Source organism: Toxotes jaculatrix, chromosome 19 (genome assembly GCF_017976425.1).
Source record: "Toxotes jaculatrix isolate fToxJac2 chromosome 19, fToxJac2.pri, whole genome shotgun sequence".
Classification (NCBI taxonomy): Eukaryota; Metazoa; Chordata; class Actinopteri; family Toxotidae; genus Toxotes; species Toxotes jaculatrix.
Window position 1 is genome coordinate 4,441,067 of NC_054412.1, and position 15,499 is coordinate 4,456,565.

A 15,499-nucleotide genomic window follows, 5' to 3' on the forward strand; every position below is an offset into this window, starting at 1 on the left:
TAAAAACCCACTCAACTTCAAATCCTTGATTGGATTTTTTTGTTGTTGAAAAATAAGAATTTCAAGGCACTGTACATTCATATGACACTTTGCTGATGTTGATAAAACTTATTTACTGGACAAAGAAGTGGGTGCACTTTGCCTTTGCCATTGTATAGATTTCTTTTCTTTTTTTTCCCCCATATACAGAATCTTCATGCTTCTGTTTCTGTTTCCCACCACCAAACCTTGTGTTTTTCAGTCAAATCTACATTGATATCAGTCCGTCCCTGCCATTCCATTAATTTCTAGAGATTACTGTAGTAACAAACACTACCACCACAGAAAAATCATCTACGTTTACAGACCACACCCATCAGAGGGAAATTATTAATAATTTTATAATTAATTTTACCGAGGTATTGTAACATGTCGTCTTTGAAAGTTTCATTGTTTAAGGAGTGGCGTGAACTGGTTTTCAAGTTTCCAGCTGCAGCCTGCTTGGCAGGGATCTTGGTGCTCTCTCTGCTGCTTGAACATGTGAAATATGGCGTCAAAGAAACACCACTGCACAGATAACAATCTCTTCAGTTTCCTGGGGCGGGTGATTTATGCTGAGGTGGTATCATTACTTGGCTTGATTTGTGCATAGTTTTGGATGAATTTTAGTTTTGCAGCTTGATATATTATTTAAGCATCTGCATGTTTTCCTCTGTGGCATCAGTTGAGTTGACATCCAAATACAGAGTAAACGCCAAGTAGAACACCAAGTATAAATCTACTGTATTTGTTAGCATCAAGGGGGGAGTTGTGGGTTTCAGCAAACATATTTACAGCCTAGTACATCCAGAGGCCTCCGGCTACCTCCAGCGGTTGACAGGGGCTGCAGGGGCATGCAATAACTGTGTTGCTTTTATTTTGAAAAGCCAAAGGCGTGACGTTTTACGTATGGATGCATGCGTTAGTTTCTCCAGGTCTGACTTATTAGATGAAGGAGCTTTGCCAAAGCTGAGGGTGTTGTGCAATAACATCTGTGGTTTCACTGTGTGTGTTTGTGTCACAGCACCAAGCAGGTCTATGGTCGTACACGAGTCTACAGCATGGGCGTCACCGCAAACACCGCCTCTCCAGCTGCACTCGGAGGACCACCCTGAGGCTGCGCCACCCCTCACCAGCACGCCCCTAAAGCAGGGTTATGTACGTTTCAGAAACATTCCCTCAGTGGTTAAACTAACAAAAACTTACTGCTGGAATATGAAAATAAACATCATAAAGCTTTTGCAGGCAGTTTGCTGCCGTGGCTGTCTGTACTAACGGTGTTTATTGTGTCTCCAGCTGCGTCTCATGTCTCAGTGCAGCGGCAGCATCGAGGACGTTAAAAGAGTCTCGCTGATCCTGGATGATGAGGAGGAGCCGAAGAAGCTCGGTCTGACAGAACTAACTGCCTCCGACAAACAGTCAGGTGAGACACATAATGTGATTAACGGCTGAGATGGATTGCACAGTACAATCAAATTTCAGTAGAGTGGCAATAAATGTGCAGCTCTGCTGTACTGATGGAACAAGAGTGAATGGAACAGAACAGAAAGTGCATTCAAATTTATGAAACATGGCGCCATGGTTTGCAAAATACAAGAGCCTTGAAGTATAAATGATTTGTAGTAAATGAGCTAAAGGATGCAAAACCACAGGTATGGCCTCCTAAGACTGCTGAGAAATAACAGGGTGAAACAGGTGAGTGAACCAGGTCTCTCTCTCTCCTGGCATTTAAAACTGACCAGAAGTCAGCCTATGGACAGAGATGTCCCAGCTTGTCAGGCTGATCAAAAGAAGCAACTGAAGCCAGTCAATAAAAAACATTTTAAACCAAAACACAGCATTCAGAAATAAATAATCCAACAGCAGAATCATGCATTTTTGAGTGCTGTGTTTGGGTTTAAAGTGTTCCATCAGCTAGCCTCATTTACTGCTGTTCATTTCTGCCTGACAAGCTGTAAACCAGGATATCTGCATACATGGGACACATGGCAAAGGTTAATGTCTTCCTATCAAAACATGATGATGGTGAGTTTCTTTTTTTGGCACCTTATGACAAAAAAAATCCAAACTTAATTCCACTGTCAGATAAAAAAAAAAAACAGTTCATCAGTAGATGTTTGTTCGCACTCAGGTGTGATTGAACGCTGGGAGCTGCTCCAGGCTCAGTCCAGGAGCGATCAGCAGGCCAACCCTCAGGAGCCACAACAGCTCACTTCCTGGTTAGAAAACGTGAACCCGATGCTGGACCGCCTCCAGCTGTCCGACCCAGCGGGGAGTGTTGAGGACATGGAAGCCAGAGCCAAAGAACTAAAAGTAAACTTTTAGACCCAATACAACAGAATTGATTATAAGAATTGATTTTGTTTATACAAACTCATGGATATTGTTCTCTTGCAGGAGATGCAGAAGATGTTTGCTCACTACAAGTCCATCATGCTGTCTGTCAACCTGAGAGCTCAGGAGGCCCCAGAACTACAGGAAAGACTGGCGAGTATGAACAGGGACTGGAGCAGAGCGTGTACAGGCCTCCAGCAGTGGGACACCAGTCTGAGGAAGACTCTGATGCGCTGCCAGGTGAGAACAAATATCAGGTATACTAAGCTTAAATTGCCTAACACAGCCCAGGGTCTTTAGCTTCGAATTAGGAATGATGATACTGAAGTTAAAAATCGCTGCTCTTACTGCTCTGCACGTTTTCTAACTTTTAGCATTGAAGAGGATCGATTTTCCTTTATCTCAAATGGAGCTGCCATGTTAATGGAATGTTAATCACACAAGATTTGAAAAGAAAAATGGCTTTAACTCGTAGGGATGGGCACGAAGAACTGGTCTTAAATTTGTACCACTTGGTCAAAAGTAAAACACAAACATCTCCTTAGTCAATTCTTCTCTCAGTATTTGAATGTCATTCACTCAGCTGACAGCCTCAAAATGTCATAAAAAACGTCATAGTATAGTATGGTGTTTTTTTCGGCCGAAAAAAGTCAAAAAAATTTCTGACCTCAAAATGTCATAAAAAACGTCATAGTATAGTATGGCGTTTTTTTTCGGACAAAAAAAGTCAAAAATTTTTTTGACCTCAAAATGTCATAAAAAACGTCATAGTATAGTAAGGCGTCAAAATCGGACCAAAAAAGTCAAAAAATTTTTTGACCTCCAAAAGTCATAAAAAACGTCATAGTATAGTATGGCGTTTTTTTCGGCCAAAAAAAGTCAAAATTGTTTTTGACCTCCAAAAGTCATAAAAAACGTCATAGTATAGTAAGGCGTCAAAATCGGACCAAAAAAGTCAAAAAAATTTTTGACCTCAAAATGTCATAAAAAACATCATAGTATAGTAAAACGTTTTTTTTCGGACAAAAAAAGTCTAAATTTTTTTTTACCTCAAAAAGTCATAAAAAACGTCATAGTATAGTAAGGCGTCAAAATCGGACCAAAAAAGTCAAAAAAATTTTTGACCTCAAAATGTCATAAAAAACATCATAGTATAGTAAAACGTTTTTTTTCGGACAAAAAAAGTCTAAATTTTTTTTTACCTCAAAAAGTCATAAAAAACGTCATAGTATAGTAAGGCATCAAAATCGGACCAAAAAAGTCACAATTTTTTTTTTACCTCAAAATGTCATAAAAAACGTCATAGTATAGTATGGCGTTTTTTTCAGCCAAAAAAAGTCAAAAATTTTTTTGACCTCAAAATCTCATAAAAAAACGTCATAGTATAGTAAGGCGTCAAAATCGGACCAAAAAAGTCAAAAAATTTTTTGACCTCCAAAAGTCATAAAAAAACGTCATAGTATAGTAAGGCGTTTTTTTCGGACAAAAAAAGTCAAAATTTTTTTTGACCTCAAAATGTCATAAAAAACGTCATAGTATAGTAAGGCGTCAAAATCGGACCAAAAAAGTCAAAACATTTTTCGACCTCAAAATGTCATAAAAAACGTCATAGTATAGTAAGGCATCAAAATCGGACCAAAAAAGTCACAATTTTTTTTTTACCTCAAAAAGTCATAAAAAACGTCATAATATAGTATGGCGTTTTTTTCGGCCAAAAAGTCAAAAAAAAATTTTGACCTCAAAATATCATAAAAAACGTCATAGTATAGTATGGCGTTTTTTTTTCGGCCAAAAAAAGTCAAAAATTTTTCGACCTCAAAATGTCATAAAAAACGTCATAGTATAGTAAGGCATCAAAATCGGACCAAAAAAGTCACAATTTTTTTTTTACCTCAAAATGTCATAAAAAACGTCATAGTATAGTATGGCTTCAAAATCGGACAAAAAAAGTCAAAATTTTTTTTGACCTCCAAAAGTCATAAAAAACGTCATAGTATAGTAAGGCGTCAAAATCGGACCAAAAAAGTCAAAAATTTTTTCGACCACAAAATGTCATAAAAAACGTCATAGTATAGTATGGTGTCAAAATCGGACCAAAAAAGTCAAAAATTTTTTTGACCTCAAAATCTCATAAAAAACGTCATAGTATAGTATGGCGTTTTTTTCAGCCAAAAAAAGTCAAAATTTTTTTGACCTCCAAAAGTCATAAAAAACGTCATAGTATATAGTAAGGCGTTTTTTTCGGACAAAAAAAGTCAAAATTTTTTTGGACCTCAAAAAGTCATAAAAAACGTCATAGTATAGTAAGGCGTCAAAATCGGACCAAAAAAGTCAAAAATTTTTTCGACCTCAAAATCTCATAAAAAACATCATAGTATAGTAAGGCGTTTTTTTCGGACAAAAAAAGTCAAAATTTTTTTTGACCTCCAAAAGTCATAAAAAACGTCATAGTATAGTAAGGCGTCAAAATCGGACAAAAAAAGTCAAAATTTTTTTTGACCTCCAAAAGTCATAAAAAACGTCATAGTATAGTATGGCGTTTTTTTCGGCCAAAAAAGGTCAAAATTTTTTGGACCTCCAAAAGTCATAAAAAACGTCATAGTATAGTAAGGCGTTTTTTTCGGACGAAAAAAGTCAAAATTTTTTTGGACCTCCAAAAGTCATAAAAAACGTCATAGTATAGTAAGGCGTCAAAATCGGACCAAAAAAGTCAAAAATTTTTTCGACCACAAAATGTCATAAAAAACGTCATAGTATAGTATGGTGTTTTTTTCGGACGAAAAAAGTCAAAAAAAATTTTGACCTCAAAATGTCATAAAAAACGTCATAGTATAGTAAGGCGTTTTTTTCGGACAAAAAAAGTCAAAATTTTTTTTGACCTCCAAAAGTCATAAAAAACGTCATAGTATAGTAAGGCGTCAAAATCGGACCAAAAAAGTCAAAATTTTTTTCGACCACAAAATGTCATAAAAAACGTCATAGTATAGTAAGGCGTTTTTTTCGGACGAAAAAAGTAAAAAAAAATTTTGACCTCAAAATGTCATAAAAAACGTCATAGTATAGTAAGGCGTTTTTTTCGGACAAAAAAAGTCAAAAATTTTTTTGACCTCAAAATCTCATAAAAAACATCGTAGTATAGTAAGGCGTTTTTTTCGGACAAAAAAAGTCAAAATTTTTTTGGACCTCCAAAAGTCATAAAAAACGTCATAGTATAGTAAGGCGTCAAAATCGGACAAAAAAAGTCAAAAATTTTTTTGGACCTCCAAAAGTCATAAAAAACGTCATAGTATAGTAAGGCGTTTTTTTCGGACAAAAAAAGTCAAAATTTTTTTCGACCACAAAATGTCATAAAAAACGTCATAGTATAGTATGGTGTCAAAATCGGAAAAAAAAAGTCAAAATTTTTTTTGACCTCCAAAAGTCATAAAAAACGTCATAGTATAGTAAGGCGTCAAAATCGGACAAAAAAAGTCAAAATTTTTTTTGACCTCCAAAAGTCATAAAAAACGTCATAGTATAGTAAGGCGTTTTTTTCGGACAAAAAAAGTCAAAATTTTTTTTGACCTCCAAAAGTCATAAAAAACGTCATAGTATAGTATGGCGTCAAAATCGGACAAAAAAAGTCAAAATTTTTTTTGACCTCCAAAAGTCATAAAAAACGTCATAGTATAGTAAGGCGTCAAAATCGGACCAAAAAAGTCAAAAGTTTTTTCGACCACAAAATGTCATAAAAAACGTCATAGTATAGTATGGTGTCAAAATCGGAAAAAAAAAGTCAAAATTTTTTTTGACCTCCATAAGTCATAAAAAAACATCATAGTATAGTATGCCGTTTTTTTCGGCCAAAAAAAGTCAAAATTTTTTTGGACCTCCAAAAGTCATAAAAAACGTCATAGTATAGTAAGGCGTTTTTTTCGGACAAAAAAAGTCAAAATTTTTTTGGACCTCCAAAAGTCATAAAAAACGTCATAGTATAGTAAGGCGTTTTTTTCGGACAAAAAAAGTCAAAAAATTTTTTGACCTCCAAAAGTCATAAAAAACGTCATAGTATAGTATGGCGTTTTTTTCGGCCAAAAAAAGTCAAAATTTTTTTGGACCTCCAAAAGTCATAAAAAACGTCATAGTATAGTAAGGCGTTTTTTTCGGACCAAAAAAGTCAAAATTTTTTTGGACCTCCAAAAATCATAAAAAACGTCATAGTATAGTAAGGCGTCAAAATCGGACCAAAAAAGTCAAAAAATTTTTTGACCTCAAAATCTCATAAAAAACATCATAGTATAGTAAGGCGTTTTTTTCGGACAAAAAAAGTCAAAATTTTTTTTGACCTCCAAAAGTCATAAAAAACGTCATAGTATAGTATGGCGTCAAAATCGGACAAAAAAAGTCAAAATTTTTTTGGACCTCCAAAAGTCATAAAAAACGTCATAGTATAGTAAGGCGTCTTTTTCGGACGAAAAAAGTCAAAAATTTTTTGGACCTCCAAAAGTCATAAAAAACGTCATAGTATAGTAAGGCGTCAAAATCGGACCAAAAAAGTCAAAAAATTTTTCGACCACAAAATGTCATAAAAAACGTCATAGTATAGTATGGTGTCGAAATCGGAAAAAAAAAAGTCAAAAATTTTTTTGACCTCAAAATCTCATAAAAAACATCATAGTATAGTAAGGTGTCAAAATCGGACAAAAAAAGTCAAAATTTTTTTTGACCTCCAAAAGTCATAAAAAACGTCATAGTATAGTAAGGCGTTTTTTTCGGACAAAAAAAGTCAAAAAATTTTTTGACCTCCAAAAGTCATAAAAAACGTCATAGTATAGTATGGCGTTTTTTTCGGCCAAAAAAAGTCAAAATTTTTTTGGACCTCCAAAAGTCATAAAAAACGTCATAGTATAGTAAGGCGTTTTTTTCGGACCAAAAAAGTCAAAATTTTTTTGGACCTCCAAAAGTCATAAAAAACGTCATAGTATAGTAAGGCGTCAAAATCGGACCAAAAAAGTCAAAAATTTTTTTGACCTCAAAATCTCATAAAAAACATCATAGTATAGTAAGGCGTTTTTTTCGGACAAAAAAAGTCAAAATTTTTTTTGACCCCCAAAAGTCATAAAAAACGTCATAGTATAGTATGGCGTCAAAATCGGACAAAAAAAGTCAAAATTTTTTTTGACCTCCAAAAGTCATAAAAAACGTCATAGTATATTAAGGCGTCAAAATCGGACCAAAAAAGTCAAAAATTTTTTTGACCTCAAAAAGTCATAAAAAACGTCATAGTATAGTAAGGCGTCAAAATCGGAAAAAAAAAGTCAAAATTTTTTTGGACCTCCAAAAGTCATAAAAAACGTCATAGTATAGTATGGCGTCAAAATCGGACAAAAAAAGTCAAAATTTTTTTGGACCTCCAAAAGTCATAAAAAACGTCATAGTATAGTAAGGCGTTTTTTTCGGATGAAAAAAGTCAAAATTTTTCTGGACCTCCAAAAGTCATAAAAAACGTCATAGTATAGTAAGGCGTCAAAATCGGACCAAAAAAGTCAAAAATTTTTTTGACCTCAAAATCTCATAAAAAACATCATAGTATAGTAAGGCGTCAAAATCGGACCAAAAAAGTCAAAAATTTTTTCAACCACAAAATGTCATAAAAAACGTCATAGTATAGTATGGTGTCAAAATCGGAAAAAAAAAGTCAAAAATTTTTTTGACCTCCATAAGTCATAAAAAAACGTCATAGTATAGTATGGTGTCAAAATCGGAAAAAAAAAGTCAAAAATTTTTTTGGACCTCCAAAAGTCATAAAAAACGTCATAGTATAGTATGGCGTTTTTTTCGGACAAAAAATGTCAAAATTTTTTTGGACCTCCAAAAGTCATAAAAAACGTCATAGTATAGTATGGTGTTTTTTTCGGACGAAAAAAGTCAAAAAAATTTTTGACCTCAAAATGTCATAAAAAACGTCATAGTATAGTAAGGCGTCAAAATCGGACCAAAAAAGTCAAAAAATTTTTTGACCTCAAAATCTCATAAAAAACGTCATAGTATAGTAAGGCGTCAAAATCGGACAAAAAAAGTCAAAATTTTTTTGGACCTCCAAAAGTCATAAAAAACGTCATAGTATAGTAAGGCGTTTTTTTCGGACAAAAAAAGTCAAAAAATTTTTTGACCTCCAAAAGTCATAAAAAACGTCATAGTATAGTATGGCGTTTTTTTCGGCCAAAAAAAGTCAAAATTTTTTTGGACCTCCAAAAGTCATAAAAAACGTCATAGTATAGTATGGCGTCAAAATCGGACAAAAAAAGTCAAAATTTTTTTTGACCTCCAAAAGTCATAAAAAACGTCATAGTATAGTAAGGCGTCAAAATCGGACCAAAAAAGTCAAAAAATTTTTCGACCACAAAATGTCATAAAAAACGTCATAGTATAGTAAGGCGTTTTTTTCGGACAAAAAAAGTCAAAATTTTTTTTGACCTCCAAAAGTCATAAAAAACGTCATAGTATAGTAAGGCATCAAAATCGGACCAAAAAAGTCACAATTTTTTTTTTACCTCAAAATGTCATAAAAAACGTCATAGTATAGTATGGTGTTTTTTTCGGACGAAAAAAGTCAAAAAAAATTTTGACCTCAAAATGTCATAAAAAACGTCATAGTATAGTAAGGCGTTTTTTTCGGACAAAAAAAGTCAAAAATTTTTTGGACCTCAAAATCTCATAAAAAACATCATAGTATAGTAAGGCGTCAAAATCGGACAAAAAAAGTCAAAGTTTTTTTTGACCTCCAAAAGTCATAAAAAACGTCATAGTATAGTATGGCGTCAAAATCGGACAAAAAAAGTCAAAATTTTTTTTGACCTCCAAAAGTCATAAAAAACGTCATAGTATAGTAAGGCGTCAAAATCGGACCAAAAAAGTCAAAAAATTTTTCGACCACAAAATGTCATAAAAAACGTCATAGTATAGTATGGTGTCAAAATCGGGAAAAAAAAGTCAAAATTTTTTTTGACCTCAAAATCTCATAAAAAACGTCATAGTATAGTATGGCGTTTTTTTCAGCCAAAAAAAGTCAAAATTTTTTTGACCTCCAAAAGTCATAAAAAACGTCATAGTATAGTAAGGCGTCAAAATCGGACCAAAAAAGTCAAAATTTTTTCGACCACAAAATGTCATAAAAAACGTCATAGTATAGTATGGTGTTTTTTTCGGATGAAAAAAGTCAAAAAAATTTTTGACCTCAAAATGTCATAAAAAACGTCATAGTATAGTAAGGCGTTTTTTTCGGACAAAAAAAGTCAAAATTTTTTTGGACCTCCAAAAGTCATAAAAAACGTCATAGTATAGTAAGGCGTCAAAATCGGACCAAAAAAGTCAAAATTTTTTTGGACCTCCAAAAGTCATAAAAAACGTCATAGTATAGTAAGGCGTTTTTTTCGGACGAAAAAAGTCAAAATTTTTTTGGACCTCCAAAAGTCATAAAAACGTCATAGTATAGTAAGGCGTCAAAATCGGACCAAAAAAGTCAAAAAATTTTTTGACCTCAAAATCTCATAAAAAACATCATAGTATAGTAAGGCGTTTTTTTCGGACAAAAAAAGTCAAAATTTTTTTTGACCTCCAAAAGTCATAAAAAACGTCATAGTATAGTATGGCGTTTTTTTCGGCCAAAAAAGGTCAAAATTTTTTTGGACCTCCAAAAGTCATAAAAAACGTCATAGTATAGTAAGGCGTTTTTTTCGGACGAAAAAAGTCAAAATTTTTTTGGACCTCCAAAAGTCATAAAAAACGTCATAGTATAGTAAGGCGTCAAAATCGGACCAAAAAAGTCAAAAATTTTTTCGACCACAAAATGTCATAAAAAACGTCATAGTATAGTATGGTGTTTTTTTCGGACGAAAAAAGTCAAAAAAAATTTTGACCTCAAAATGTCATAAAAAACGTCATAGTATAGTAAGGCGTTTTTTTCGGATAAAAAAAGTCAAAAATTTTTTTGACCTCCAAAAGTCATAAAAAACGTCATAGTATAGTAAGGCGTCAAAATCGGACCAAAAAAGTCAAAAAAATTTTTTGACCTCCAAAAGTCATAAAAAACGTCATAGTATAGTAAGGCATCAAAATCGGACAAAAAAAGTCAAAATTTTTTTGGACCTCCAAAAGTCATAAAAAACGTCATAGTATAGTAAGGCGTCAAAATCGGACCAAAAATGTCAAAAAAATTTTTGACCTCCAACAGTCATAAAAAACGTCATAGTATAGTAAGGCGTCAAAATCGGACCAAAAAAGTCAAAAAAATTTTTTACCTAAAAATCTCATAAAAAACGTCATAGTATAGTATGGCGTTTTTTTTCAGCCAAAAAAAGTCAAAAAATTTTTTGACCTCCAAAAGTCATAAAAAACGTCATAGTATAGTAAGGCGTTTTTTTCGGATAAAAAAAGTCAAAAATTTTTTTGACCTCCAAAAGTCATAAAAAACGTCATAGTATAGTATGGCGTTTTTTTTCGGCCAAAAAAAGTCAAAATTTTTTTGGACCTCCAAAAGTCATAAAAAACGTCATAGTATAGTAAGGCGTTTTTTTCGGACAAAAAAAGTCAAAATTTTTTTGGACCTCCAAAAGTCATAAAAAACGTCATAGTATAGTAAGGCGTCAAAATCGGACCAAAAAAGTCAAAATTTTTTTCGACCACAAAATGTCATAAAAAACGTCATAGTATAGTAAGGCGTCAAAATCGGACAAAAAAAGTCAAAATTTTTTTTGACCTCCAAAAGTCATAAAAAACGTCATAGTATAGTAAGCCGTTTTTTTCGGACAAAAAAAGTCAAAATTTTTTTGGACCTCAAAATGTCATAAAAAACGTCATAGTATAGTAAGCCGTTTTTTTCGGACAAAAAAAGTCAAAATTTTTTTTTACCTCAAAATGTCATAAAAAACGTCATAGTATAGAGTAAGGCGTTTTTTTCGGCCAAAAAATGTCAAAATTTTTTTTGACCTCAAAAAGTCATAAAAAAACGTCATAGTATAGTATGGCGTTTTTTTCGGCCAAAAAAAGTCAAAAAATTTTTTGACGTCAAAATCTCATAAAAAACGTCATAGTATAGTATGGCGTTTTTTTAGGCCAAACAAAGTCAAAATTTTTTTCGACCTCAAAATGTCATAAAAAACGTCATAGTATAGTAAGGCGTCAAAATCGGACCAAAAAAAGTCAAAATTTTTTTTGACCTCAAAATGTCATAAAAAACGTCATAGTATAGTAAGGCGTTTTTTTCGGACAAAAAAAGTCAAAAATTTTTTGACCTCCAAAAGTCATAAAAAACGTCATAGTATAGTATGGCGTTTTTTTCGGCCAAAAAAAGTCAAAAAAATTTTAGACCTCCAAAAGTCATAAAAACATCATAGTATAGTAAGCCATTTTTTTCGGACAAAAAAAGTCAAAATTTTTTTGGACCTCAAAATGTCATAAAAAACGTCATAGTATTGTAAGGCGTTTTTTTCGGACAAAAAAAGTCAAAAATTTTTTTGACCTCAAAATGTCATAAAAAACGTCATAGTATAGTAAGGCGTTTTTTTCGGACAAAAAAAGTCAAAAATTTTTTCGACCACAAAATGTCATAAAAAACGTCATAGTATAGTATGGTGTTTTTTTCGGACGAAAAAAGTCAAAAAAAATTTTGACCTCAAAATGTCATAAAAAACGTCATAGTATAGTAAGGCGTTTTTTTCGGACAAAAAAAGTCAAAAATTTTTTTGACCTCCAAAAGTCATAAAAAACGTCATAGTATAGTAAGGCGTTTTTTTCGGACAAAAAAAGTCAAAATTTTTTTGGACCTCCAAAAGTCATAAAAAACGTCATAGTATAGTAAGGCGTCAAAATCGGACCAAAAAAGTCAAAAAATTTTTCGACCACAAAATGTCATAAAAAACGTCATAGTATAGTAAGGCGTCAAAATCGGAAAAAAAAAGTCAAAAATTTTTTTGACCTCCATAAGTCATAAAAAAACGTCATAGTATAGTATGCCGTTTTTTTCGGCCAAAAAAAGTCAAAAATTTTTTTGACCTCAAAATTTCATAAAAAACGTCATAGTATAGTATGGCGTTTTTTTCAGCCAAAAAAAGTCAAAATTTTTTTGACCTCCAAAAGTCATAAAAAACGTCATAGTATAGTAAGGCGTCAAAATCGGGGAAAAAAAGTCAAAATTTTTTTTGACCTCCATAAGTCATAAAAAAACGTCATAGTATAGTATGCCGTTTTTTTCGGCCAAAAAAAGTCAAAAAATTTTTTGACCTCAAAATCTCATAAAAAACGTCATAGTATAGTATGGCGTTTTTTTCAGCCAAAAAAAGTCAAAATTTTTTTGACCTCCAAAAGTCATAAAAAACGTCATAGTATAGTAAGGCGTTTTTTTCGGATAAAAAAAGTCAAGATTTTTTTGACCTCAAAAAGTCATAAAAAACGTCATAGTATAGTAAGGCGTCAAAATCGGACCAAAAAAGTCAAAAATTTTTTCGACCACAAAATGTCATAAAAAACGTCATAGTATAGTATGGCGTTTTTTTAGGCCAAAAAAAGTCAAAATTTTTTTCGACCTCAAAATGTCATAAAAAACATCATAGTATAGTAAGGCGTTTTTTTCGGACAAAAAAAGTCAAAAAATTTTTTGACCTCCAAAAGTCATAAAAAACGTCATAGTATAGTATGGCGTTTTTTTCGGCCAAAAAAAGTCAAAATTTTTTTGGACCTCCAAAAGTCATAAAAAACGTCATAGTATAGTAAGGCGTTTTTTTCGGACGAAAAAAGTTAAAATTTTTTTGGACCTCCAAAAGTCATAAAAAACGTCATAGTATAGTATGGTGTCAAAATCGGAAAAAAAAAGTCAAAAATTTTTTTGACCTCCATAAGTCATAAAAAAACGTCATAGTATAGTATGCCGTTTTTTTCGGCCAAAAAAAGTCAAAAATTTTTTTGACCTCAAAATGTCATAAAAAACGTCATAGTATAGTATGGCGTTTTTTTTCAGCCAAAAAAAGTCAAAATTTTTTTGACCTCCAAAAGTCATAAAAAACGTCATAGTATAGTAAGGCGTCAAAATCGGGAAAAAAAAGTCAAAATTTTTTTTGACCTCCATAAGTCATAAAAAAACGTCATAGTATAGTATGCCGTTTTTTTCGGACAAAAAAAGTCAAAAAATTTTTTGACCTCAAAATCTCATAAAAAACGTCATAGTATAGTAAGGCGTCAAAATCGGACAAAAAAAGTCAAAAATTTTTTTGACCTCCAAAAGTCATAAAAAACGTCATAGTATAGTAAGGCGTTTTTTTCGGACAAAAAAAGTCAAAAATTTTTTTGACCTCCAAAAGTCATAAAAAACATCATAGTATAGTATGGCGTTTTTTTCGGCCAAAAAAAGTCAAAATTTTTTTGGACCTCCAAAAGTCATAAAAAACGTCATAGTATAGTAAGGCGTTTTTTTCGGACGAAAAAAGTCAAAATTTTTTTGGACCTCCAAAAGTCATAAAAAACGTCATAGTATAGTAAGGCGTCAAAATCGGGAAAAAAAAAGTCAAAATTTTTTTTGACCTCCATAAGTCATAAAAAAACGTCATAGTATAGTATGCCGTTTTTTTCGGACAAAAAAAGTCAAAAAATTTTTTGACCTCAAAATCTCATAAAAAACGTCATAGTATAGTAAGGCGTCAAAATCGGACAAAAAAAGTCAAAAATTTTTTTGACCTCCAAAAGTCATAAAAAACGTCATAGTATAGTAAGGCGTTTTTTTCGGACAAAAAAAGTCAAAAATTTTTTTGACCTCCAAAAGTCATAAAAAACATCATAGTATAGTATGGCGTTTTTTTCGGCCAAAAAAAGTCAAAATTTTTTTGGACCTCCAAAAGTCATAAAAAACGTCATAGTATAGTAAGGCGTTTTTTTCGGACGAAAAAAGTCAAAATTTTTTTGGACCTCCAAAAGTCATAAAAAACGTCATAGTATAGTAAGGCGTCAAAATCGGACCAAAAAAGTCAAAAATTTTTTCGACCACAAAATGTCATAAAAAACGTCATAGTATAGTATGGTGTTAAAATCGGAAAAAAAAAGTCAAAAATTTTTTTGACCTCAAAATCTCATAAAAAACATCATAGTATAGTAAGGCGTCAAAATCGGACAAAAAAAGTCAAAATTTTTTTGGACCTCCAAAAGTCATAAAAAACGTCATAGTATAGTATGGCGTTTTTTTCGGCCAAAAAAAGTCAAAATTTTTTTGGACCTCCAAAAGTCATAAAAAACGTCATAGTATAGTAAGGCGTTTTTTTCGGACCAAAAAAGTCAAAATTTTTTTGGACCTCCAAAAGTCATAAAAAACGTCATAGTATAGTAAAGCGTCAAAATCGGACCAAAAAAGTCAAAAAATTTTTTGACCTCAAAATCTCATAAAAAACATCATAGTATAGTAAGGCGTTTTTTTCGGACAAAAAAAGTCAAAATTTTTTTTGACCTCCAAAAGTCATAAAAAACGTCATAGTATAGTATGGCGTCAAAATCGGACAAAAAAAGTCAAAATTTTTTTTGACCTCCAAAAGTCATAAAAAACGTCATAGTATATTAAGGCGTCAAAATCGGACCAAAAAAGTCAAAAATTTTTTCGACCACAAAATGTCATAAAAAACGTCATAGTATAGTATGGTGTCAAAATCGGGAAAAAAAAGTCAAAAATTTTTTTGACCTCCAAAAGTCATAAAAAACGTCATAGTATAGTAAGGCGTCAAAATCGGAAAAAAAAAGTCAAAATTTTTTTGGACCTCCAAAAGTCATAAAAAACGTCATAGTATAGTATGGCGTCAAAATCGGACAAAAAAATTCAAAATTTTTTTTGACCTCCAAAAGTCATAAAAAACGTCATAGTATAGTAAGGCGTTTTTTTCGGACGAAAAAAGTCAAAATTTTTCTGGACCTCCAAAAGTCATAAAAAACGTCATAGTATAGTAAGGCGTCAAAATCGGACCAAAAAAGTCAAAAATTTTTTTGACCTCAAAATCTCATAAAAAACATCATAGTATAGTAAGGCGTCAAAATCGGACAAAAAAAGTCAAAATTTTTTTTGACCTCCAAAAGTCATAAAAAACGTCATAGTATAGTAAGGCGTTTTTTTCGGACAAAAAAAGTCAAAAAATTTTTT

The 15,499-nt window shown here is 32.1% G+C and overlaps 1 protein-coding gene across 4 annotated transcripts in view; it reads left to right on the forward strand.

The window, feature by feature from the left end:
- LOC121199612 (nesprin-2) overlaps window positions 1-15,499 on the forward strand; it is a 61,014-nt gene that overhangs the window by 25,385 nt on the left and 20,130 nt on the right. For all 4 annotated transcript variants that reach the window (XM_041064459.1, XM_041064462.1, XM_041064461.1 and 1 more), the window contains 4 exons: window positions 1,043-1,176; window positions 1,315-1,441; window positions 2,150-2,331; window positions 2,416-2,592. In XM_041064459.1, the coding sequence (XP_040920393.1) occupies window positions 1,043-1,176; window positions 1,315-1,441; window positions 2,150-2,331; window positions 2,416-2,592 (620 nt within the window). The remainder of the gene's footprint in view (window positions 1-1,042; window positions 1,177-1,314; window positions 1,442-2,149; window positions 2,332-2,415; window positions 2,593-15,499) is intronic.